At 50.4% G+C, this 22,231-nt stretch overlaps 1 protein-coding gene across 5 annotated transcripts in view; it reads right to left on the bottom strand.

Annotated features, from left to right (window-relative positions):
• Nucleotides 1-3,709: 3,709 nt before the first annotated feature.
• The window catches only part of LOC483676 (actin-85C-like), a 32,990-nt gene continuing 14,468 nt past the window's right edge, over nucleotides 3,710-22,231 (bottom strand). For 2 of the 5 annotated variants that reach the window (XM_038563623.1, XM_038563624.1), the window contains exons 6-11: nucleotides 19,032-19,142; nucleotides 14,927-15,011; nucleotides 11,017-11,178; nucleotides 10,455-10,643; nucleotides 8,143-8,324; nucleotides 3,710-4,650 (exon numbers count right to left, since the gene is read on the bottom strand). In XM_038563623.1, the coding sequence (XP_038419551.1) occupies nucleotides 4,351-4,650; nucleotides 8,143-8,324; nucleotides 10,455-10,643; nucleotides 11,017-11,178; nucleotides 14,927-15,011; nucleotides 19,032-19,142 (1,029 nt within the window). In that variant the 3' untranslated portion in view covers nucleotides 3,710-4,350. Of the gene's footprint in view, nucleotides 4,651-5,032; nucleotides 5,352-8,142; nucleotides 8,325-10,454; nucleotides 10,644-11,016; nucleotides 11,179-14,926; nucleotides 15,012-19,031; nucleotides 19,143-22,231 lie in introns of those variants that run through there. The other 3 variants (XM_038563625.1, XM_038563627.1, XM_038563626.1) reach the window with 3 other exon arrangements.

Here is a 22,231-nt window from a genome sequence, read left to right as displayed (position 1 = left end):
GCATCGAAGTGCAGAGACCTAGGCTGGGCTGGGCCCGCAACTGCACCCCCAGCTGCAGCGGCATCCTGCATCAGTTGAGTGAGGGGTGCTACACTTGAAATCACAAATTGGGCCAGGAAGCCCTGGGAGTCACAGAATGGCCCCTGTTGAGACTTCCTACCGCCCTCCCTCTTGGCCGCTGTGCAGGCAGGAGCATCAGGAGACCCGAAGTCCAGCTGACCTCCCGGGGAGTGATGGGCCTGGGGTCTGAGCTGCCCGTAGTGAGTCACACCTCGGGCTGGGACTGAAAACCCAGCTGAGGGCGATGACCAATTCTCCAGGAACAGGAAAGTCATCTGGAGGCTGAATTGACAGTTACTTACCCCAACCCCTCAAATGGCTTTTAACAAAGCAATTTTCAGCATCCAATTAAGTCGTTATGGACTATTAGGATCACTAATTGTTGTGTATTTAATAGGAGAAACTCGCGCTCGAGTAGCTATTATAAATCCGCTTGCTGGGTGCTGATGGTTACACTGCTCTGGAGAGCCCAGGCAAGCCCGATTTCTGGGTACGTGTGTATGGAGCCCATCATTGAGGACTCTTGACTCATTGGGATATAAATGTGGATAGTTTTCTCAGTAATTGCTTCTGACTGTGCTGTCAGGCCCTGTCTCGCCCCTGCTCTTTCCTGCTGAACAGCAGGAAATCTGGGTGAGAGCTCACCCCGATTCTATTGCTGTTACTGTGGGAAGGATACCAGTCAACTGCCTGGGTTTGAATCTTAGCCGTGTGACCTCAGGTGTGTCCTCGAACTAGGGATCATTGTAGCTCCTCCTTCTTCCATGTGTGCAGCGCAGACCGAGGGAGATAATGTGTGGAGGGCTGGGATAAAGCAAGTTATGCTTGTAGAACTGCTGAGGCAGCCTCATTATTTTTTCTGCAAGTTGGTCCTGTTTGTTTTAAAATGTTATTGTTCTATTTGATTCAGACCCTTCTCCCTTAGTACCCCTCTCCCATTGCTTTGGCCATGACTTTTGTTCAGGCAAAGTAAGAAATGGATAAATGGATGTTTGGATGGGTGAGTGAATGGAGAGAATGGAGTTGGTTGGTTGGTTGGTTGGATGGATAGGTAGGTGGGTAGGCGGATGGATGAGTGGGTGGATGAATGGATGGGTTGGTGGATGGATGGGTGAGTGAGTGGAGAGATGGATGGTTGGACTGATGTGTGGTTGGGTGGGTGAGTGGATAGATGGATAAGTGGGTGGATGAGTGGATGGTGGGTGGATGGATGGTGGATGGATGGGTGGTTGAATGGATAGATGGATGTGTGGAGGATGGGTGAGTGGGTGGATAGATGGATGGGTGGATGGTAAATGGATGGGTTGGTGAGAGGGGGATGGGTGACTAAGTGGATAGATGGATGGATGGGTGGATGGGTGGATGGATGGTGGGTGAATAAATGTCATATTTGATTCAAGGTCTTCCTTTCTCCATGTCCCCCTCCCACTGTGCCAGCCCTGACTTCTGCCAGGGGAGCAGCCAAGTGAGGAGAGTGGAAGGGTCTGTTTACATCATGCCCCACCCTCTTGGCTGCCCTAGGTGCTCCAGTGTGTGTGGGGTGGGAAGAGGGAGAAGAGATGGCTCCTTACCTGACTGTCTGGGGGTGAGGACACCATCCCATCCTTGGTCAATGCCACTGCTGTGGTTTGAGCTCCCCCCGCTACCCTCAAGGGACCCCCTTGGTCCAGAGGGCCAGGCTGGTCCTCTGGGAAAGGAGACCCCTAGTGAGCATCCATGTTCCATCGCCCTCATTCCTGGCTGTGAAGGGCTCCCTGACCCTTCCCTCACTTTGTGGTCCCCAGGAAGCCTGAATTCCCATCTCACCCAGCCTCTAAGACCACTTGGGCCCCCCAGTCAGGCATGCCCTGTCACTTGTACTGCTCAGAATAGTCCATGTCTGACCACCCTGGACACACAGCAGGCGGGAGCTGAGGGACACCCAACTGGAGAATGACACACCCATCTGCCCTTTCAGACACGTCCACACCCTGTGTGAGTTCTGAGCACCAGGGTTCCTGCCTCAGGGAGGGGAAGGGGACCCTGCCCACCACGGCCATGGCCGGGCGGGGGAGGGCGGGGTGGGTGTGCTGGTGGTCTTAGACTTTCTCCCAAGCCCCACCCCCAGGTGGTGCCCAGCAGCCCAGGTTCTCTAAGCCCGGAGAGCTTGGCTCCTTTCCTTCTCAGCCTGTTGGGCTGGAAGCCCCCAATGCCATTCTGCAGAAAGTCTAGGAGCCATTGTGTGGGCTTAGGGAATAAAATCATCTACCATCCTGCAGAGCCTCCTGGAAGATTCTAGTAGTGCCCTCTCGAACTATGCCGGGAAGAACAGGAATGGACAGTCTCTCCGGGGGGCCAGGCTGGGAACTTCTTGAGGAGGTCCCCCCCCGGGCTCCACAGGCCACGTAACACTGTCCACACCTCCCCTTCTGTCCAGGTGCACATTCTGTCCTCAGAAAGCAAGCTCCGAGCAGGCTTTGGGGGACGCGCGTGGAGGCTGTAAGCCGACAACAACTCAGGGGTTCTGACCTAGGGGGAGACCCCCACGTGAAGAAGACTGGAAACAGAGACAGACAGGGGGCAGACGCTAGCCCTCCTTGGTGATCCCTGTCCCCAGCCTCGGGGCACTGGCCCTCTCTGCCACCTGCAGCCACCTGGCTGCCCCGGGAAGGGCTGGCCCAGTGACCCTGCCCCTCCTTGAATTCTGGGGGGGGCTCTATTCCTTGGCTCACGCCTCCCCAGGAGGACTTGCCAGCACTCAGGTGAGATGCGCCCTTACAGTGGACGCTTTGGTTGTGATTCCACATGGAACACAGGGTGGGAATCCACTCACCTCCCCCGAGCCTCCTGCCAGCACCCTTGCACCCCAGAACCTCTCTCATACATTCACTGACTTCTGAGGAGGCAGGAACGATGCTTTTTCATCTCTTCCTCAAGAGCATCCAGTGTGGCACCTGCTACAAGTCGGTGCTTGCAAACTTTTGCCAGAAGGTCGGGAGAGCAGATAGAGGAAAGGGACCCCGGGAGCACAGAACGTTCCTTCCGTCCAAGCCTGCTGCTCGTTCTGGCGGCTTGAGACGTGGGGTAGAGACGGCCACACAGCCAGCGGGAGGGGCTCTCGGCCAGGCTGGTTCCAACTCGGGGGGCGGGGTGGGGGGGCAGCATGGGCTTGCGGTGCTGACGGTGAAGATGTCAAGACCCTGGCACCACCAGGGGCCTCACACTGGGCCCTTCCTTAGCAAAACCCACTAACTGTGTGACACCCCCTTTCACAGATGGCAGAACAGAGGCTTGAGGAGGGGACACGAGTTGTTCTAGAACTCACAACTGGAGTGCGCCTGAGTTAGAACTCCAACATAGGTCCTCCTGACTTGATCCTCCCCGGCCCATGAACCCTCGTGGAATGGGGCTTTTTGGAAGGAGGAGAGACCGAATGAATGAATGAATCCAATCCTCAAGAAGGTACATGCTCTAAACTGGGTGTTTAGAGAAGAACATCCGAGGCTAAGTCAAAGTGCAAAATTAAGGTTCAAATATACAGACAAAGAAAATGTTAAATATCCCCCACAGGTCATGAGATTGTGTTCAAGACCTTGTCTGCTTTAAAGAATCATCTTTAGTTGCAATCTAGGTTAAATAAAAGTGAGATTTACTGGCTTCTCAACTAATGAGTCCTCGGATGGAGTTCAAGTTCAGCTGGTTCAAGCGGTGGGACGAGGTAGGGAATTCCCTGCAGCTTCTTATCTTCCGACACCATCTTTGCAGGTAGGAGTTCTGATGCAGTAGGACCTCTTTATTTTAGAGTAGTTGCCAGATTTAGCAAACAAAAACCCAGGCAATGTTTGGGATGGGCTTCTTCTAAAAGTTTTTTGCTCTATTTCTGAAATTCAGGTTTAACTGGCATTCTGGATTTTTCCTAGTAGCCCTACTTTAGAGTTTACCTGTTTGCTGTTGTCGTCTCTCACTGTGTCTAGAATTTATTCGTCACCTTTGATGCTCAGAAATGTCATCAGAGGGCATCTGTGTATGGGACTCTCCCAGGGCTCTGTTGACAGGGAAACCTTGTGCTCGGTGGGGGAGCTGCTCCCCCACTGTTTTGGTCCTTCTCTCCTATGTTGCTCACCCTCTGCACCCCTATGAGGTTTATGCACAGACTTGAATTCCCCATCATTGTCTCAATGACCTTCACCAAGTTAATTAGCCTCTCTTAGTTTCAGTTCCTGAATCATGAAATCGGTTTTAATAAACCAATCTCACAGCTGGGCGCATGAGGATTAAACCCCTGGCATCATGTGTGCCCTGGCTGCCGCCCTAATGGTGTCCTCCTGACCAGAGCATCTGCGCTGTCCTCCCCATTTGGGACGGCGTGTCTGTAGCAGGATGGCACTTCCCAGTCCCTGTGGTGGTTTGGGGCCATGTGACTCGTCCTGCCCAATTAACCGTGAGCAGATGTGCCCAGTGTCCCGGTCGGGCTGGAGACTTTCGTTGCCGATGAAAGGCCCACCAGGGGGATCTTATGCTCACCCACAGTAAATGACAATGTTCCAGACAGTGTCCGCTCTGTCGGCCAGATTCTGGAGCGAGGATGATGCAGGAGAGAGCCCCTCTGGCCTACAATGAACCAGCAGCACAAGTGGGGATCAGGCTGGTTTACGGCTGTGAGCCTAGGGGATGTTCGTTACTGCCACGCACCTGACCATGCTGACCGTCCACAGGGGTTAGCAGAAGTTCCCTCCCCGGGGCGCCTGAGCATCTGCCTTCAGCTCAGGTTGTGATCCTGGGGTCCTGGGATCGAGTCCTGCATCAGGTTCCCTGCATGGAGCCTGCTTCTCCCTCTGCCTGTGTCTCTGCCTCTCTCTGTGTGTCTCTCATGAATAAATAAATAGAATCTAAAAAAAAAAAAAAAGGAAAGAAAGAAATCCCCCCTCCCTGCTTCGTTGCCCTGTGTTAGTGAAGTGAGTGCCCTGTGAGCATTTCCCAAGACGCTGCAAACCGTGCCCAGAGAGAGGGTGTCTGTCCTTTATTGGCCACATCTACAGAAGTATGGGGAGGAAGGACCACCCTCATGTTCAAGTTGGTCCTGAGCTCTGATTGATCCAGCCAAGTTGGGGCTCAGCCTGGAGCTGGTATTGATAGGACAGGTCCACACAGATCCACACAGCTGCAGATCAGAAGGTTCTCCTACTGACGATAGAGGCACCGATGTCCTTATACTCTTTGCTAGTGACCCACATGTCCTTGAAGGTGGAGAGTGAGCACAGGATGGAGCCGCCCACCCAGGCACTGTAAGTGGAGTAGGGGCAGGTGGACACCTGGAAGGGTGGAGGCAGGGAAGGGGTGTGGGAGGGGGGGATTGCAGGGGAGGAGCGGGGGGCGGGGGAGAGGGGAAGAAACCAGAATCAAAATACTTTTCTAAATTTGGACATAAGGGCAGCCTGGGTGGCTTAGTGGCTTAGCGCCGCCTTCAGCCCAGCGAGGGATCCTGGAGACCGGGGATCGAGTCCCACGTTGGGCTCCCCGCAGGGAGCCTGCTTCTCCCTCTGCCTCTCTCTCTCTCTCTCTCTCTCTCTCATGAATAAATAAATAAAATCTTTTTTTAAAAATTTAATTAATTAATTAATTAACTTGGGACATAAAACAGCCATCCCTGAACGAAGCTCACGGGCAATTGTTTCTACCCTCCAGGCAAATACTATTTATTCTGACCTTTGAAGAAGCGTGTCGGTCCACACGCTGTCTGCCTGTGGCTTTAAACTACAGGATAAAAGGAGCAGGAGCAGAAAGGACTCCCCTTGGCTCTTAGGATCCCTCTAGAATGCATGATACATCAAGTTCTACAAAGTCTACGTGGAAGGCATATGTGTTTTGCAGAAAAATGAGAAAATACAGAGGAGCAAAGCAAAAATCACAGGGGATTGAACAACCTGGAGAAATCCCTGTCGTTTCACACTCACGCTCGAGACTTTCACTGTGCTCAGCCCTGACTCGCACCAACAGCTGCCCTGTGCACATTCGCCCTCGATTCTGGGAGAGAACAGAGCGTCTGCCCCAGGTCGGAGGCACCTCTGCGCCTGGAGGAGCCAGACATCACCACGCCCACCACCAGGTGGGACCTCTATGGCTCAAGGTTAGATTCACTTGCTCAAGGTCAGACAGTGGCCGTCCTCATGTGTCCACGGACCTTCCTAAAGGCATGTGGATACACCACACAATAGAACAGGCTTGTTGTTTTAACGCAGGAAGGCAGATGCTTTGCCACAGGGATTAGCAGGGAAAAGGGATTTGGAGCGAGGATTCAGAACACCCAAGGTCCAGGGAGACGTGGGATGACTCTAGAGGATGATTCTCTAACTCGGCTACTGTTGCTCGCCAGCTCTGTGGCCCCACAGAATCCTGCCTGGCTGGGAAGCATTTGTTCCTATTGGTTAAGAAAAGAAATAGTGCACAAATTTTAAAGAAAAAAAAGGAAGAGTCAGAGGTAGGGGAAAGAGCACATTCAGGGTCAGGCATCCGGCAGAGGAGAGAGCAGTCTCGGCCACCCAGAGACCCACTGGTCTTTGCTGCCACCAACAGGCTGTCACTCAGACGAGTCACCTACCCCGTCTGTGTCTTCTCAGATCCCACAGAGCATGCACAAAACTGGGATATTTATGCATTCAGAAGAATGCAAAACCACCAACAGAAAAATGGCCAAAGGGTTGAAATAGGAAAAACATGCTAAAAGAAAGAAAAGAAAAAGAGGAAAAACCACAGACCACTGGGCAACGTTTGCAGAACTAGTCACCTTCGGGAGCCCTGTAAACCTAACATTTCCCTAAAAAATAAAAGCCATTACTTAATTTTTTTTTAAGCCATTACTTTAAAACTGAATACATACATAACAATTTTACGTGGTGGCAGGACGAGGGCAAGAAGCCCAAGCAAGAGCAGAGCCGGGCAGATGACTGATTTCCTTTGGGCCTTTGGCACTGGCCCTGAACGCATGGTCCATGTCTGCACTGTCACCCCCCTCACCTCTCGTCCACCTGAGCCAGTCCTCCTCCCCGTCTACCCCTCTCTGGGGTCCCTCTGGCCTTAGAGCACCTTGCCTCCGCAGAAGCCTCCAACGGGTGCACCTGGAGCCCCTGTTCCACCTCCAAACTCTGTAACTGTCCTTGACCAGCTCTCAGGCGCCAGAGAGACACCTGACGTCTCCCCCAGCTAGTCTCCCAGTGGTCTTCCCGCCTGCAGGGATGGCAGCCACATCGCTCAAGCTGCTCAGGCGGGAACACTGGGGGACATGCTACCTCCTCCCTGTGGACCTTCCACCCTCATCTGGAGCACTGGCCCACCCTGCACCGCACCTGACAGTCCGTGCCCCACCCCCAAAGTCAGCCCTCCCCAGAGCAGCTGGAGTCATCCTCTGGGCTGGCTCTGCTCAGGGTCGAAGCCCCACACGCTTCTCTGACCTCACTGCCCTTCTCCTGGCTCAGCCCCCGCCAACCCGGCCTTTCCTTCTGAAGCCCCCGCCAACCCAGCCTTTCCTTTCCCCCGCCACAGGGGCTGCTCCCTCTGCCTGACCGTGCTTCCACAGACATCCCTATGGCTCCCCTGCTCCTCCGAGCATCTCCCCCGAGCATCTCCCCCAAGCATCTTCCCCAAGTATCTCCCCAGAGCATCTCCCCCGAGCATCTTCCCCAAGCATCTCCTCCAAGTATCTCCTCTGAGCATCTCCCCCAAGCATCTCCTCTGAGCATCTTCCCTGAGCATCTCCCCCGAGCATCTTCCCCAAGCATCTCCCCCAAGCGTCTCCTTCGAGCATGTCCTCTGAGCATCTCCTCAGATGTCGCCTTCCTGAGGAGACCCACCCTGACCACTCACGCCTCCTTCCTTGGCTGCTTCCCCCGTGGCTCACAGCCCCTCCTAACACCTGTATTCCCTGGCATGTTGGTTTGTATTGTACGGCTTCCTTCACTGACTAGCATGTGAGCCATTAATGTTCCTGACTTTTGTTTACTGATCACTCCTCAAGCACCTGACCACGTGCCTGGCACACCTGGTATTCTAGAATTTTCTGTGCAATGAATGCAGGAAGTCCCCGAAGGGTGGGTTGGGGCACCGTACCTTCACGTTAATCGTAGGGGAAACCAGGGCAGATATCTCTTTCTGCAACCGGAAGCACAAGCCAGAACAGGAGCCAGTTCCTCCAGACAATACGATGTGGCTGAAGAGAATCTTCCAGAGGGCAGAATTGCAAGAGCTGATGCTCTGGAAGGCCTTCATGTGGATGCCTGGCTCACGTCTCCCTGTCAAGATGGGCGGAGGAAGGCAGAGGTTTGGGGGCTGCAGCCTCGGGCTCTTTCCTCCCAGTTGGAGGCCCTGGGGAGGCGCGGACTCCCCCCCAACCAAGCCTCAGCTCCGAGTGTGGTGGCAAACATCAGCACCACTGACCCCAGGGCCCTTACAGATTTCAACAAGATACTGTGTGCGACTACGTGGGACTGACTAGCCAATGGCTGAATAAACAAACATTAATTTCTTCTCTCATCTGAGATGATTTATACCCAAATGTTAACTGACAATTATTAAAATTTAATGCCACGGTATCAATTGCTCTTATAAACGGGTTTCTGCAGAGGTGGTGTCCTTGCTCAGGTGGCCTTTGAAAACTATACTAATTCCTCCTTTTTGAAAAAAAATATTTATTTTTTAATGGAGGTATAATTGACACACCACATTATATTAGTTTCAGGTGCACAACTTCACGATTCGGTATGTGTATATATTGCAAAATGATCACCACAATACGTCTATTTAACATCCTTCCTAGACTCATCATTAGTCCATACACATAAACACATATATGGGGGAAGAGCCCTTCATGACAGCGACAGGATGTCTTGTTGTCCTCATCTGGGATAGCATGGACCACACAGCCTCGGGATAAAGTCTGAAAAGGCTGATCTTCTGGAATCGTCCAGGACGTGCCAGACCCAATGAGCATGAGCTGCAAACGCTTCACTCTCATCACGGTGTTGGCTGTGTGCTCCTGCTCATAGAGGCCTACCCAGACTCAGAGGAGAATGTTCACATTGTCAGTGAGGAACTTCATTCAGGGATGGTTTCACGTGTCCACCTAATATTTTGGGGGCACATGCTATGATTGAAGCCATTTTCCACTGCACAGTCCAATGGGGAAAGCGGAGGTAAAGCCAACCCACTCACACTAGATGTAACAGCCATGTCCTTACTAGGCACTAATTGTGGGGAAGTGGCTCCGTCCTTTTTATTCCCCTCTGCCCCTTGTAACCAATTATTTTTTTTTAATTTTTAAAAATATTTTTAAATTTTCTAAAATTTTTAAAAATTGATTCCAGGAAATAGTTGGTCTTCCATGACTACCTGGAAATCTTCCCTGTCAATGGGGATTTTACAAGCCATCATTTTTTTTCCTGTTCTGCACGCCTGCCAGGGAGCTTAGCCAACTCAGTGCTCGTGTAAGACCTCTAGATCACTGGGGCTGCTTCCAGCATCTGGCCATTGTAAACAATGCTGCAAGGAAGAGGTGGTGTGTATACACAATGGAATATGATTCAGCCAGAAAGAAAGAATGAAATCTTGCAATGAAATCATTGCAATTTGCAATGACATGGTTGGAGTTAGAGGGTATGATAGTAGGTGAAATAAGTTAATCAGAGGAAGACATGTACCATATGATTTCACTCGTATGTGGAATTTAAGGAACAAAACAAATGAACAAAGGGGAAAAAAACAAACCAGAGAGACAAACCAAGAAACAGACTCTGAACTACAGAGAACATGCTGCTGGCCGCCAGAAGGAGGTGAGTGGGGGCTAGGGGAGCAGGTGCTGGGGATGAAGGAGCGCACATGTCATGATGAGCCCTGGGTGATGAAGTATAGAACTGTCAAATCAGTATATTGTACACCCCAAGCTAATAAAACACTGGATGTTAACTATACCAGAATTTTAAAAAGAACCTCTGAATCAGCCAAACATTTAGTTTCTTCCAAACCTATGGTTTTAGCTGCTTTGTCTCCATTTGTATATTTCAAATTATTTTGTGAGTGGACGGAGTATGAATAATATATAATGGGAGAGAAAAATATGGTCCCATGTAGAATTCAGTCACACCTGGCAAATATTTAGTGCTCTGCACTGGATTTCTTCATCTGTAACATGGAGCAGTGTCAGATGGGGAAGGATTGTAGGCTATAGCCCGTGTACGGTGGTCGCCAAAGTCACAGGCATACAGTACGGGTTTAACAAGTGATAGTTAATATCACAGGAACTTTTGAAATGGGTGCCAACTTGCCACTCAAAGCAGTACCCCCTCCTGGCTACAGGGCTCCATTCCCTTTATAGCAATCCTGCTATCCAGGTTTGGACTCACCCCTGGCCCCTTCCCTCCCCTTACCTATGAGATCTGCCTGAAAAAGCCCTTCAGGGCAGAAGAACTTCTCCCGCCCAAGGGTGATCTCCTGGCCATCGGGCAGCTGATACTTCTGTGCGTAGGAAGGACAGTCAGCTTTCACTTTCTCCTTGTCGAAGTCCAGAGCCACATAGCAACATTTTTCTTTTACGTTCCGGATATATTCCCGATCACCTATGGAGGAAGGGAAAAAATGTGACCCAAGATGGTTCACAGGAGCATTCTGTCCCCAGAGAGCAACTTTTTGAAAACTCAGCTCCTTGTGGTGGGCACATGGTGACCATCATCCTCATCATCACCACCATCACCATCATCACCACCGTCACTATTGTCATCATCATCATCATCACCATGATTCTCATTGTCATTATCAACCACTACCAATCACTAAATGTCCCTAAATATAGATGGGCCTGTTTGTAAAACTTGAATCATAGTCAAGTAGTCTTAGCTTTCTTTACAAATTGAAGGCCGCAGGTTGAGCAAGCCAAGCAGGATATTACACCCCAGAGACTGGTTCACTTGGCCAATAATAGCAATTTCCTACCTGTGCTCACCAACGAGTGCCCACTGTTTGTCAATAGTTTCAGGAGGTACAATGTTAGGTCTTGGCCTGCCATGTCCACCTGGATGGTCGACTGATGTAAAGCACAGCCGTCAATGATGGGCACAAAGTATGTCATTCCTTCTCCAGATTCAATGGTTGTTCCTAGACAAGAGAACATGCTGGCATCATCATGCAGGGTGCATGACATCCCTTATCAATTGTCAAGTCTGCAGGAAGAGATGGTAAATGGGAAATAATTGGAGGAGAAGGCAAAGATCTGAGGAGCAAACTTTCTTCTGTAGGAGTGTGCTAGGGTAAAACCTATCCAGGTCACACCAAAGTTTTGGTCAGAAAACCTGCAAATTTTCTTATTAAACAAGACATATAGGCATTAGCAGCAGTTGCCAAAGGATAAAAGAGAAAGAAGAATATTCTGCTCCTAACAGCTTTTTCCCTAAAAAACTGTCCATCAGTGTAGGCACTGGGAATCTCTGGGTGGCGCTTGATTGTCGGAAGAGGCTAGATGCAGTGAAGGATGTGTACGTTTTAGATAGCAAGGCAAACTACATCTCTCTGTGTTAGTCCAAAATTTGTGATGTGGGTTTGGAAACACAGGCTTCACTCTGTGTGAAATGGTGACTTGTAGAGCCATCCAGAGTGGATTAGTGGTCTGGACGATTGCCTTCTTTCACATGTTGGCTCTGGTAACCAAGGACTTCACATTTAAAATGAAGACCTCCACATCTAGCTAAGGTAGGGAACAAGGAGTGTGTTCCCTCCACACACCTGAAACACCTAAAACAGAAATACAGGAAACAACAGTTTTTAAGATGTTGGACATCAAGCAACAAAGGACGATCTCAGTGGTCCCTGAGAGAGGGGACGTCACAAGAAAAGAACATGGCAGACCATGATCCTTCATGAACACAGACACGAAACTCCTAAACAAATTCTAGCAAATATATGCAAAGGATAGCAAGTCATGACCAAATTGATTTTATCTCAGGAATGCAAGATTGGTTAACATTCAAAAATCAATTAATGTAATTCACCATGTTAAAGAACTAAAAGAGAAATTCTACATGATCTTATCAGTAAAGGCAGAGAGTGCACTTGACAAAATCCAACATCCATTCATGATTAAAAAAAAAAACCACTCATCAAACTAGGAATACTGGATAATTTCCTCAAACTGATAAAGGATGTCAATGAAAAACCTATAGCTAACAATGCACTTAATCATTCAGTAAGACTGAATGATTTCCCTTTGAGGTCTGGAACAAGATAAGGATGTCTGTTTCCACCATTTCCATTTAGTATTGAGTGAAGATTCTAGCCAGAGCAACGAGGCAAGAAAAAAAAAAAAAACAATAAGAAGCACTCAGTTTGGAAATAAAGAAATTAAACTATAGACAACATGGTTGCCTAAGTAGAAAATCCTATCAGCACTAATAAATTAGTTTAGTTAGGGTGCCAGGATACAATATCAGCATACAAGAGCTACTTGTATTTCTATATACTTGTGCAGAACTATCAGAAATTGAACTAGAGATAGAGTTTATAATAGAATCAAAATATATGAAATACTTAGAGATAAATCTGATGACTGGTTTGCGCAGATTTTACACTGTGAACCACGAACCACTGCCAAGAGAAATTAGAGAACATTTAGGAGATATACCATATTTATTAGTCAGGAGACATGACTGTTGTTAAGAGACCAATTTTCTCCAGATTGATCTATAAATTCAATGAAATTCTGATCAAAACTCAAAGATACTTTTTTTGGTAGAAATTGAGAACATGATTCTAAAATTTATATGAAAATGAAAAGAACCTGGAATGGCCAAAATGTTATTTAAAAAAAATAAGAGTCCGAAGGTGTAGCACTAACATCATATTTCAAGATTTATAAAGCTCCTGTAATCAAGACAATGTGGTATCATCCTAGAGGTAGACAAACAGATCGCTGGGACAGAACACAGACTATAGAAATAGACTCACACAAATACGGACAACTGGTTTTCCAAAAAAATGCATAGGGTAATTCGATGAAGAATGTCTTCACTCTTCAGTTGTCTTTTCAACAAATAGTGTGGGAACAACTGGACATCTATACACATACCAAGAAAAAAACTTCATGCGTACTAGAAGCCACACACAAAACCGCGCTCCACATGGATCACAGAACTAAGTGTAACACTGAAAATTATACAACTTCTAGGAGGAATCACAGCAGAAAAGCTTTGGGTTCAGCATGTGTTTCTTAGATTTTACACCAGAAGCATGAGACACACACACACACACACACACACACACACACACACACACACACAAAGGATAAATAGATTTCACTGAAATTAAAAACTTTTGCTCTTCGAAGCACATGGTGAGGAAACTGAAAAGCCAAGCCAGAGACTGGGAGCAAATCTTTGCAAAACATGTACCCAATGAGAGGCTGATATAGAGAACAAAAAGCATTCCCAAAACTCAAAGATGAACAACTCAGGGGTACCTGAGTGGCTCAGTTGGCTGAGCATCTGACTCTTGGTTTCGGCTCAGGTCATGATCTCAGGGTTATGGGATCAAGCCCCACAACAGGCTCAGCACTCAGCATGGAGTCTATTTTTCCCTCTCCCTGCCCTCGCACTCTTTCACTCTCTCCTAAATAAATAAATAAATAAATAAATAAATAAATAAATAAATCTTTTTACTTAATTAATTTTTAAAGATTTTATTTATTCATTCATGAAAGACACAGAGAGAGAGGCAGAGACACAGGCAGAAGCAGGCTCCATGCAGGGACCCCGATATGGGACTCGATCCCGGGTCTCCAGGATCATGCCCTGGGCCAAAGGCCGGCGCTAAACCGCTGAGCCACCCAGAGATCCCCAATAAAATCTTTTTTTATAAAAAAGATGCAGTCAGTGAAAAATTGACAGGACATTTGAACAGACACTTCACCAAAGTTCCATATAATGGAATGCTCACCACTACTGCTTGTTAGGGAACCTACGAGTCAAAACCACAGCGAGGTGCCACTGTGCACCTGCTAGAAGGGCTGCATGATGAAGAGCGGCCGTGCCAGTCTGTGGAGGAACGGGCACTCTCATGTGGCTGGCAAGCAAGGCATGAAGGCATGCAGCCATGCTGGGAGCTAGTTTGGCGGATTTTTAAAAAATTAAAATACTCTTACCATCCGACCCAATCATGTCACTTGTAGGTATTTTTATGCAAGTAAAACGAAAGTGTATGTCCACACAAAGACTTGTAGACAAATGTTCACAGTAGCTTTATTTATAATAGCTCCCGACTGGAAACAACCCAAATATCCATCCACAGGTAAATAAATCAGCAAAGTATGGTGCATTCACACAATGGAATACCACTTGGCAATAAAAAGAAATGAACTATTAATACAAACAGCAGCACGAATGAATCTCCAAATAATTATGTTGAGGAGGAAAAAGCCACAGGAAAAAGAGCGCATACCCAACAACATTCACGCAAAATTCCAGAAAATGCAAATGCATGTGAGGACAGCCTGGAGGGGGCAGCGTGGGGCGGCGTGGGGCCGGGGGAGGGGGGAGGTTTAGAAGTCTCGGATCCGTCCCTTATCTTGACTGTGCTGGTGGCTACATGAGTGTATCTACACGTCAAAACTTCTTAAATTGCATGCCTTAGGCACCCTGGCTTCATCATGCGCCAGTGACACCTCGATAAAGCTGTCAAGGAGCTAAGTGAGCCGAGTGGAAGCAAATTGCTTACCCAGGAGGACGGGAGGGAATTAGGAGGAGGGCTGTCCAGTGTGTTTCTCACGTCCCGTGGATCCTTCCCTTCATTCATTCATTATTTGGCAGGGAGGAAGAGGACAGGCGTGGGCTCACGGGGCTCCGAGGGGGCCACTCACCCGAGGTCTGGCCAGAGGCGTATAGAGAAAGGACTCCCTGGTTGGCTAAGTACAGGGCCGGCACGTTGAAGGTCTCAAACAGGATCTGCGGAGAAGCAATGGGAAGCGCTGGACGCCAGGCCAGTGGACGGAAGAGCAGGCGGGTCTTCCCTTAGTCCTCGGGCGCATGAAGCCCACCTGCGGGGGCACCTGGCTCCCCAGAGATCCAGCCTACGGAGTCAGGGAGCGTGCCACTCTTCAGCCCAGCTCTGCCCACGAGCTCCGCAACACTGCCTCCCAGTAACGCAGGGCTCGAATCCTTCCCAGGGACCTGACGGGGCAGACGTAACACGCTGCCACAAGACCGAGGGGATCGCATCATCTTCTGAGCCACCCCGTTTTCATGATGGGGGTGATGCTGAACCCCCAATGCCTCTGTGAAGCCAACATTGTCCTCTCCACGCTTTTGTTCTTTCGACTCTTGGAGGCTAGGCAGGCTTTACACAATACTTTGATTTGGGATGTTTTACTTGTTTTATAACAATTGCAACAACGAAAGCCGTCAGTTACTATGTGTTAACTGCGCCCCAGACACTTAGTCCAGGCACAGTGCGTCCAGGATGCTCTCCTGGGTACTGACTGTACACAGGGTGCAAGGCGCGGACAGGGGAGGCACAGCCCTGCTTTTGTTGCCCATGGCGTCCCCCCTGGGGTATGTACATTGTCTCCGCCTCGTCCACATGAGAGACTGGTGGACAAGAATGTTAGGGAACAGGTGGCAGGGGTGGGAGGCTGGGCACCGTCACTGTGAGGTTGGCTGAGCAAGTGAATGATTCTCCTGCAAGATAGTGACACTGGGGTTTAAGATTTCAAGGTTCTTTTGATGGTGGGACCAACACGCAGTCACTTGGACCACTGATCGGCAAACTTTGTGAGGTACAGCTCCAAACCTGCCAACAGGGCCACAGGAGGGTAGCACCTGGGGACAGGGTGACAGCCAGCTAGAGCCGTCGGGGCATCTTACGGACGGCCAGTCGGTAGTTAGCTAAGTTTGGGAGGATCCCTGTGATTTGGCTCAACTGAATGATTTCACAGGCTCCTGGGCAGAGGGGCTGTCCTTAGTTTGGTACCTGGCTCAGGGGCAAGTAGGGCAGGTGTACAGTGGCCCTGGAGTGGTATAAGACCGTAAGGGAAGTGACTGGGGTGTGGGCTGCTCAAGAAGTGAACCAACTGGCCTCTGGCAAAGACCTCAAAACCCAGTAGACAGCATTTTAGAAAACAATATTTGCACACAGTGTGCAACACCACTGAGTGTGTTGGGGGTCACTAAGCATGTGTCTGAGGGCAGCTGTCAGTGGGGGCTTGGGGATTTACCCAAGACAAGCAACAGCACGTGTCCATGCAAAGACTGGCTCATGCCCATTTGCACCTGGCTCTTTCACAACAGCCCCCAAGTGGAAACCACCCAGATGTGCATTTGTAACATGATGCGTGGAAGGTGAGGCACCCAGATGCAGGCACCCCATTTAAGGACACAGAGATGGGCACGGCAGTGGCGGTGAGTCTGTGTCACTCTCCGGCGTCCCCAGAGTCTGCATCCTGGTGGAGGAGGCAGGGCATGGACTCTAGGTGGGAGAGCAGCTTTTGTGATCCCACTAGAAACCCCACCTCCTAAAAATGCAAGGACAAAAACCAACCTCAGCTCCCCCGGTCTGGCATGAGGCCAGAGGTCACAGAGCTTGGAAGGGTCTTCCAGGATCCTGGGGTCAAACTCCCATCCTACAGATGAGAACACTGAGGCAGCATTTGAGGAATGCTCAACAGGTGCTAAGCACGGTGACACACACGTCACGGCTTCGACCCATCTCGTTTCCGTGACATCCCCAGTGTGATGCCATTACCATCCTGATAGGGAAATCAAGACACCTCGACGACAAGCAATCCACCCCAGGTCCCACATGTGGGGAGAGCCAGGGCCAGAATCAGGCTCCCCACTGCTCCCTGCACCTGCTGTTCCACTGGGACGCAGCCCCAGACATCCTGCTAACAGGCAGACTTATTCTGGGAGAACCAGCCCTGTGCTCCTCAGTTTGTTCCAGCCTCTGGGAGGGGCCGGGGAGTCTGGCACCTGGACAGAAGGAGCTCGCAGGGGAGAGTCCACAGATGGGGGGACTCCATTCTCCCGCAGTGACGTGCTGCTCCCTGAGTCCCCACAGAGGCCACCGTTGCAGGCTGCCCCCCATCTGCCTACAGAAGCTTCCACCTTCCTCGGCCACTCTCTGCCCTGGGCAGTAGCCAAAAGTTCCCCTTCCCTGGGTGACCCGCTGGCTGGGTTCTGCCCACGGCAACGCTGGAAGGAGGGGACGTCCCTGCTCCCTCCCTGCTGGTCCCTGCTGGTCCATCCTCCTGGCAGAGACCCTCTCTGGGCTGCTGGCCACCTGTGCCCTGTCAGGTTTAGGGGCCCGGCTCCCCATCACTAGCCTAGAACTCCACACTGGCTCACGTCACTGTTCTAAAACTCATACTCACCTTTGTGCATAATCTCTCCAGTAAAGAATCACCAAAATTACCCCACGTGTGTGTCCCTTTGTTTTTATGCTGAAATCTCAGTATAATCAAAGGGTAGATTCAGAGAGAGCCGGGGCAGAAAGGCAGGCGGTGAGCCCAGGGGAGGTGGGCAAGTGCCAGCACAGTGGCTTGTGTGAGGGTAAATTTTTTCCTTCAATTTGACTGGGCCATGGGGATCGCAGACACTTGGTCAATCATTATTCTGAGGGTGTGTATATGAGGGTGTTTGGGGATAATATCAACGTTTAAATCTATAGATCAAGTAATGCCAATTACCCTTCCCCATGGAGGGTGGGCCTCATCCAAGCAGTTGAAGATCCAAACAGAGCAAAAGGCTCCAGCCTGCCGACTCTACCCCTGCAGATCCTGGGGTTTGTCAGTCTCCATAATCACATGAACCAATTCCTTAAAGCAGATCTGTGTGTGTGTGTGTGTGTGTGTGTGTGTGTGTGTCCCACCGTTCTGATTCTCTGGAGGCCCCTACAACAGTTTGGCAATGGCATATTCCCCTTGAATGCGGGACAACCCTGCTTCTCTCTCTCTCTCTCTCCAGCTCACTGGGTCCATGATGGGCACACGCTGTTCTCAGCCCGGTTACCTGCTGTTTCCAGGCCGTGGGCCTTGTGCCCGGTCCACGCAGAGCCCAGCTGTGGCCCACTTCTGTGGGCCTGACCACGTGCGGGCGAAGATTCATCAGCTTCCTCGGGGCTTGGTTTGAAATGAGGCAGCAGCTCACGCCTGTGCTCCGATTGCTGGTGCTCTATTTCTGGGCCATGGAGCAAGCCTCCTCCACGGGCAGGTGGTACCGCGGGCTGCCGGCCTGCCCTGGGTCACTGCTCACTGCAGGAGACGCCCCTGGGCTCCAGGGGTGCTGGGCCAGGTGGTAGAGCCTTGCTGCTTGCTTAATTAGTCCCTGGACATCCTCATTAGGTGTGCCTAGAACCTGGCAGCCCCTGCGGCCCCCTCCCACCTGGACCCCCCTCGGGCCCTAAGGGAGACTCTGCAGTCTACTGGAGGATACCCTCCTTTCTCCACCAATCTGTCCTTGACAGCCTCCGAGAACCAGTTCAATCCAGTTCATCCAGGTCAGTCCTATCCACACGTACCACGAACTCCTTCCTGGGGGACATTGGGAGCTCTTGGGTCAGGTTGGGAGCTCTAAGCTGGCCCCATGACCCAGCAGGACTGAGAAGGACCCAGCGGACCTCCTAACCCCCTGCCCTGCAGCCTCAGCCAAACCCCTTCTGCTCCTGCACACCCCCACTCCTTCACCTGTGCAAAGGGACAACTGCCCTGCCCACAGACCTGCTGTCGGGTCCACCTGAAATGAGTCACAGTAAACATTTCACCCATGCCCGGCCCCTTGGGGAGCTTTCCCGTGGTAGCTGCCTTGCTTGCCACCAGCGTCAAAGGGGACAGATGTCTCCTGTGTCTTCATCTCGCTGAGCAAAGAGGCGATGCCCTGAGGGCATCCCCCAGGGTCAAGGCTCGAAAAGTGGCCAGAGCTGCTGCCCCATGACCTGCTCCCTGACCCATTGCCCACCACCTGGCCTCTTACCTGTGACATCTTCTCTTTGCTGGGCATTGTGTTTAAAGGCGGCTCTGTCATCATCAGAGGATGCTGCTCCGGGGCGATGCGGAGCACCTGGTAGAAGGAGTGATGCCAAATCTGTGGCGAGAGAGGGTAATACGGAGGCACAGTGAGCCACAGCCAATCTGCTGCAAGGGGGATGGAGCCTGTCTACACCACAAAGTGGCTTTCTGTAGATGCAACTGTGATTCACAGCAGGACAGACAGTGAGTGTGGCTATGACAGGACACAAATCCTCCATCTGTTGCCGGCCTTGAGTCGGGGCAAGAGGAGTGAACAAAGATGCGTGAGGCATAGTCCTCATCTGATGGGGGCAGACGTGAGCCCCGAGACACAGCACCGGGAAGCATGGCACCAGGCATGTGCCAGACAAGCTCTCTCCTTATCTGTAGAGTGGAACATTTTCCTTCCTCATAGGGGACCCTGAGGACATGAGTGAGGACCAAATACGACATTTGAAGAAAGCCTAGTGGCCACCTTGACCAATACCACAGCCTGAGCGGCTTAAACCATAGGACTTATTGTCTCCCAGTCCCAGAGGCTTGCAGTCAGCCAGGTGGGGTCCTCCTGAGGCCTCTCTGCCTGTGTGTAGATGGCTGTCCTCTCCCTGTGTCCTCACGGGGTCACCCCTCTGAGCGTGTCTATGTGTCCTGATCCCCTTATTGTAAGGACCCGGATCACACTGGAACAGGTCACCCCTAGTGAACTCATGTTACCTTGATTGCCTCTTTTAAGACCCCATCTCCAAATATGGTCATATTCTGAGGTTCTGGGGGCCAAGACTCCAACACAGGAGATTGGGGGACACAGTTCAGGCCACAGCACCCAGCAGAGTGCTTGGTGCACAGTAGGTACTCAATAAGTAATGGTTACTTACTTTGAATAAAGGTCCCGCCTGCCTCTGTGGGGGGAGGCTCCATGGAGGATGAAAACAGATGTGAAGGATGGACTCCCTGGGGGAGCTAAGTGAAGGGAGTGCCTCTGGAAAGAGGGCCCATGTGCAAAGACGTGGAAACACAAAGCAACATGGCACCCATGAAACAGCAAAAGCCAGACATGGGCTCATGGCTGGATGTGCAGCCACTGATGCATTGGAACAGGGAAGGGGCATGACCCAACATAGAAGAAGTGCTCAGCAGGCTGCGTGAGGGTGAGCTGGAGGGGTGACGTAGGAGGATGGGTACCACAGGGTAGGATCATTGTAATGATCCTGGTATTCAGGAAAGACTTGAACCAAGAGTCAGAACCAGCTAAAGACCCACCATTAGTCAGCTCCACTAGGGCTCAGCTCCTGGACAGGGGAGGTAAGGGGTGGGTGGAAGCCACAGCCCAAGTAGTCTGGATTCTGCAAGCTCCTGGATCCTGCAAGTGGGCTGCACATTCCAGAGACCTATCTACACTGCTTCAGTTTCTGCATCCCCTATGATGCCCTGGTAGAGGGCTATGGACAGAACCAGAGCTGACACCCCAGCTGTGCAGATAGGAAGAGTGTCTGCAAGTGATGCTTCCACAACCACCCTCCGAGACAGCCTTCAGGGATGCACACCTCCTGGCCTCAAAGCCCCGTGCATATCTTTCTTGCATGGAACCAGGACTGGCTCATGCCACCTGCAGAATATGGCAGCTGTGAAGGTGTGTGGCTTTCAAGGCTACATCATATAGCCGTTGCAGCCTTCACATTGGCCCCTTCAATTGTTCACTCTGAGGGAAGCCAACCACCATGCTGGGAGGACTTTCGAAGGGCCCTGCAACAAGTTCCCAAGAAGCACCACCCTACCAGCCACATGGAGCACCACCTAGGAGATGTCTCCTCCAGCCCCAGTCGAGCCTTCAGATGGTACAGCCCTGGTTGACACCTGACTGCTGCCTCATGAGACACCTTGAGCCAGAACCACCCAGCTGAGCCACTCTCAAATTCCTGACCCACACAAACTGGGAGATGTAGTAGGAGGCCATCAGTATTTTAGCCTCTAAGATTTGGGACGGGTTGTTATGCAGCAGAGATAATTAATATATCTTCCCAGGCAGCATGTAAACTTCAGCCACATATGGAAGCTCTGATCAGAACCTCCAGCTACTAAGACGTAAAGTGGTTCAAATAGCCATATTCATTACATCTTTACCCTGCTGGACTAAGGAATTTTATTCTGAAAGTAAAATATACATATTGTAACATTTACCAACTTAACCTTTTTAAAAACTGCACAGTTTAGTGGCATTAAGTATAGTCACACTGCTGTACAACCATCACCATCACCCATCTCCAGAAATTGCTTGTTGTCCTCAACTAGAACTCTGTCCTCCTTCCACACTGACTCCCCATCCCCTTTCCCCAGCCTGTTTTTCTAAATCTGCCAACTAAGGGTGGAACCCCACAGTTCCTATCTGGCTTATTTCACTGAGCATAATGTCCTGCAGGTCCAGCCGTGTTGTGGCAGGTGTCAGAATGTCCTTCCTTTTCAAGGCTGGGTAATATTCCACCGGACTATACAGCATGGTTTCTTTACCCATTCATCTGTTGATGGACACCTGGCTTGTTTCTACACCTTGGCTATTGTGCATAATGCTGCGCTGAGCATGGGGGTGCAGACGTCTCTTCCTGTCCTTGTTTTCAATTCTTTAACTTTTTGAGGAACCTCCATGCTGTGTTCCACAGCGACTGCACCATTTTACACTTCCACCAGCCATGCACGAGGTCCTGATGACAATGCTTGTCATTTTCTATTGTGGTTGCTGTTTTTAAATGGCCGTCCTAAGCATGGGGAGTAGGGACTTTTTATCCATCATCCCTTTAACCTTCACACCAGCGTTATGTGCAAAGACAGTTATACTCTTTTCTTACAGATAAGGAAACAGAGGGCCAGGGAGGTGGGTTACTTTCCCAAAATGACATAGATTGGAGCACTGGGTGGCTCAGTGGTTGAGTGTCTGCCTTCGGCTCAGGTTGTGATCCTGGGGTCCCGGGATCGAGTTCTGCATCAGGGGATCCTGCTTCTCCCTCTGCCTGTGTCTCTGTCTCTCTCTGTGTGTCTCTCGTGAATAAATTTTTTTTTAATTTAAATTTTTTTAAAAAATTTTTTTAATGACATAGATATTAAGTGGTGGAGAGAGGATTCAGGCTCAGGTCTCTGACTCCATGACCCATGTGGTTAGTAGCTCGATGTAGT

This window comes from Canis lupus, chromosome 18 (genome assembly GCF_011100685.1).
Source record: "Canis lupus familiaris isolate Mischka breed German Shepherd chromosome 18, alternate assembly UU_Cfam_GSD_1.0, whole genome shotgun sequence".
NCBI lineage: Eukaryota > Metazoa > Chordata > Mammalia > Carnivora > Canidae > Canis > Canis lupus.
Note: the sequence above shows the minus strand (reverse complement) of the source record. Positions and strands in the feature narration are given on the sequence as shown.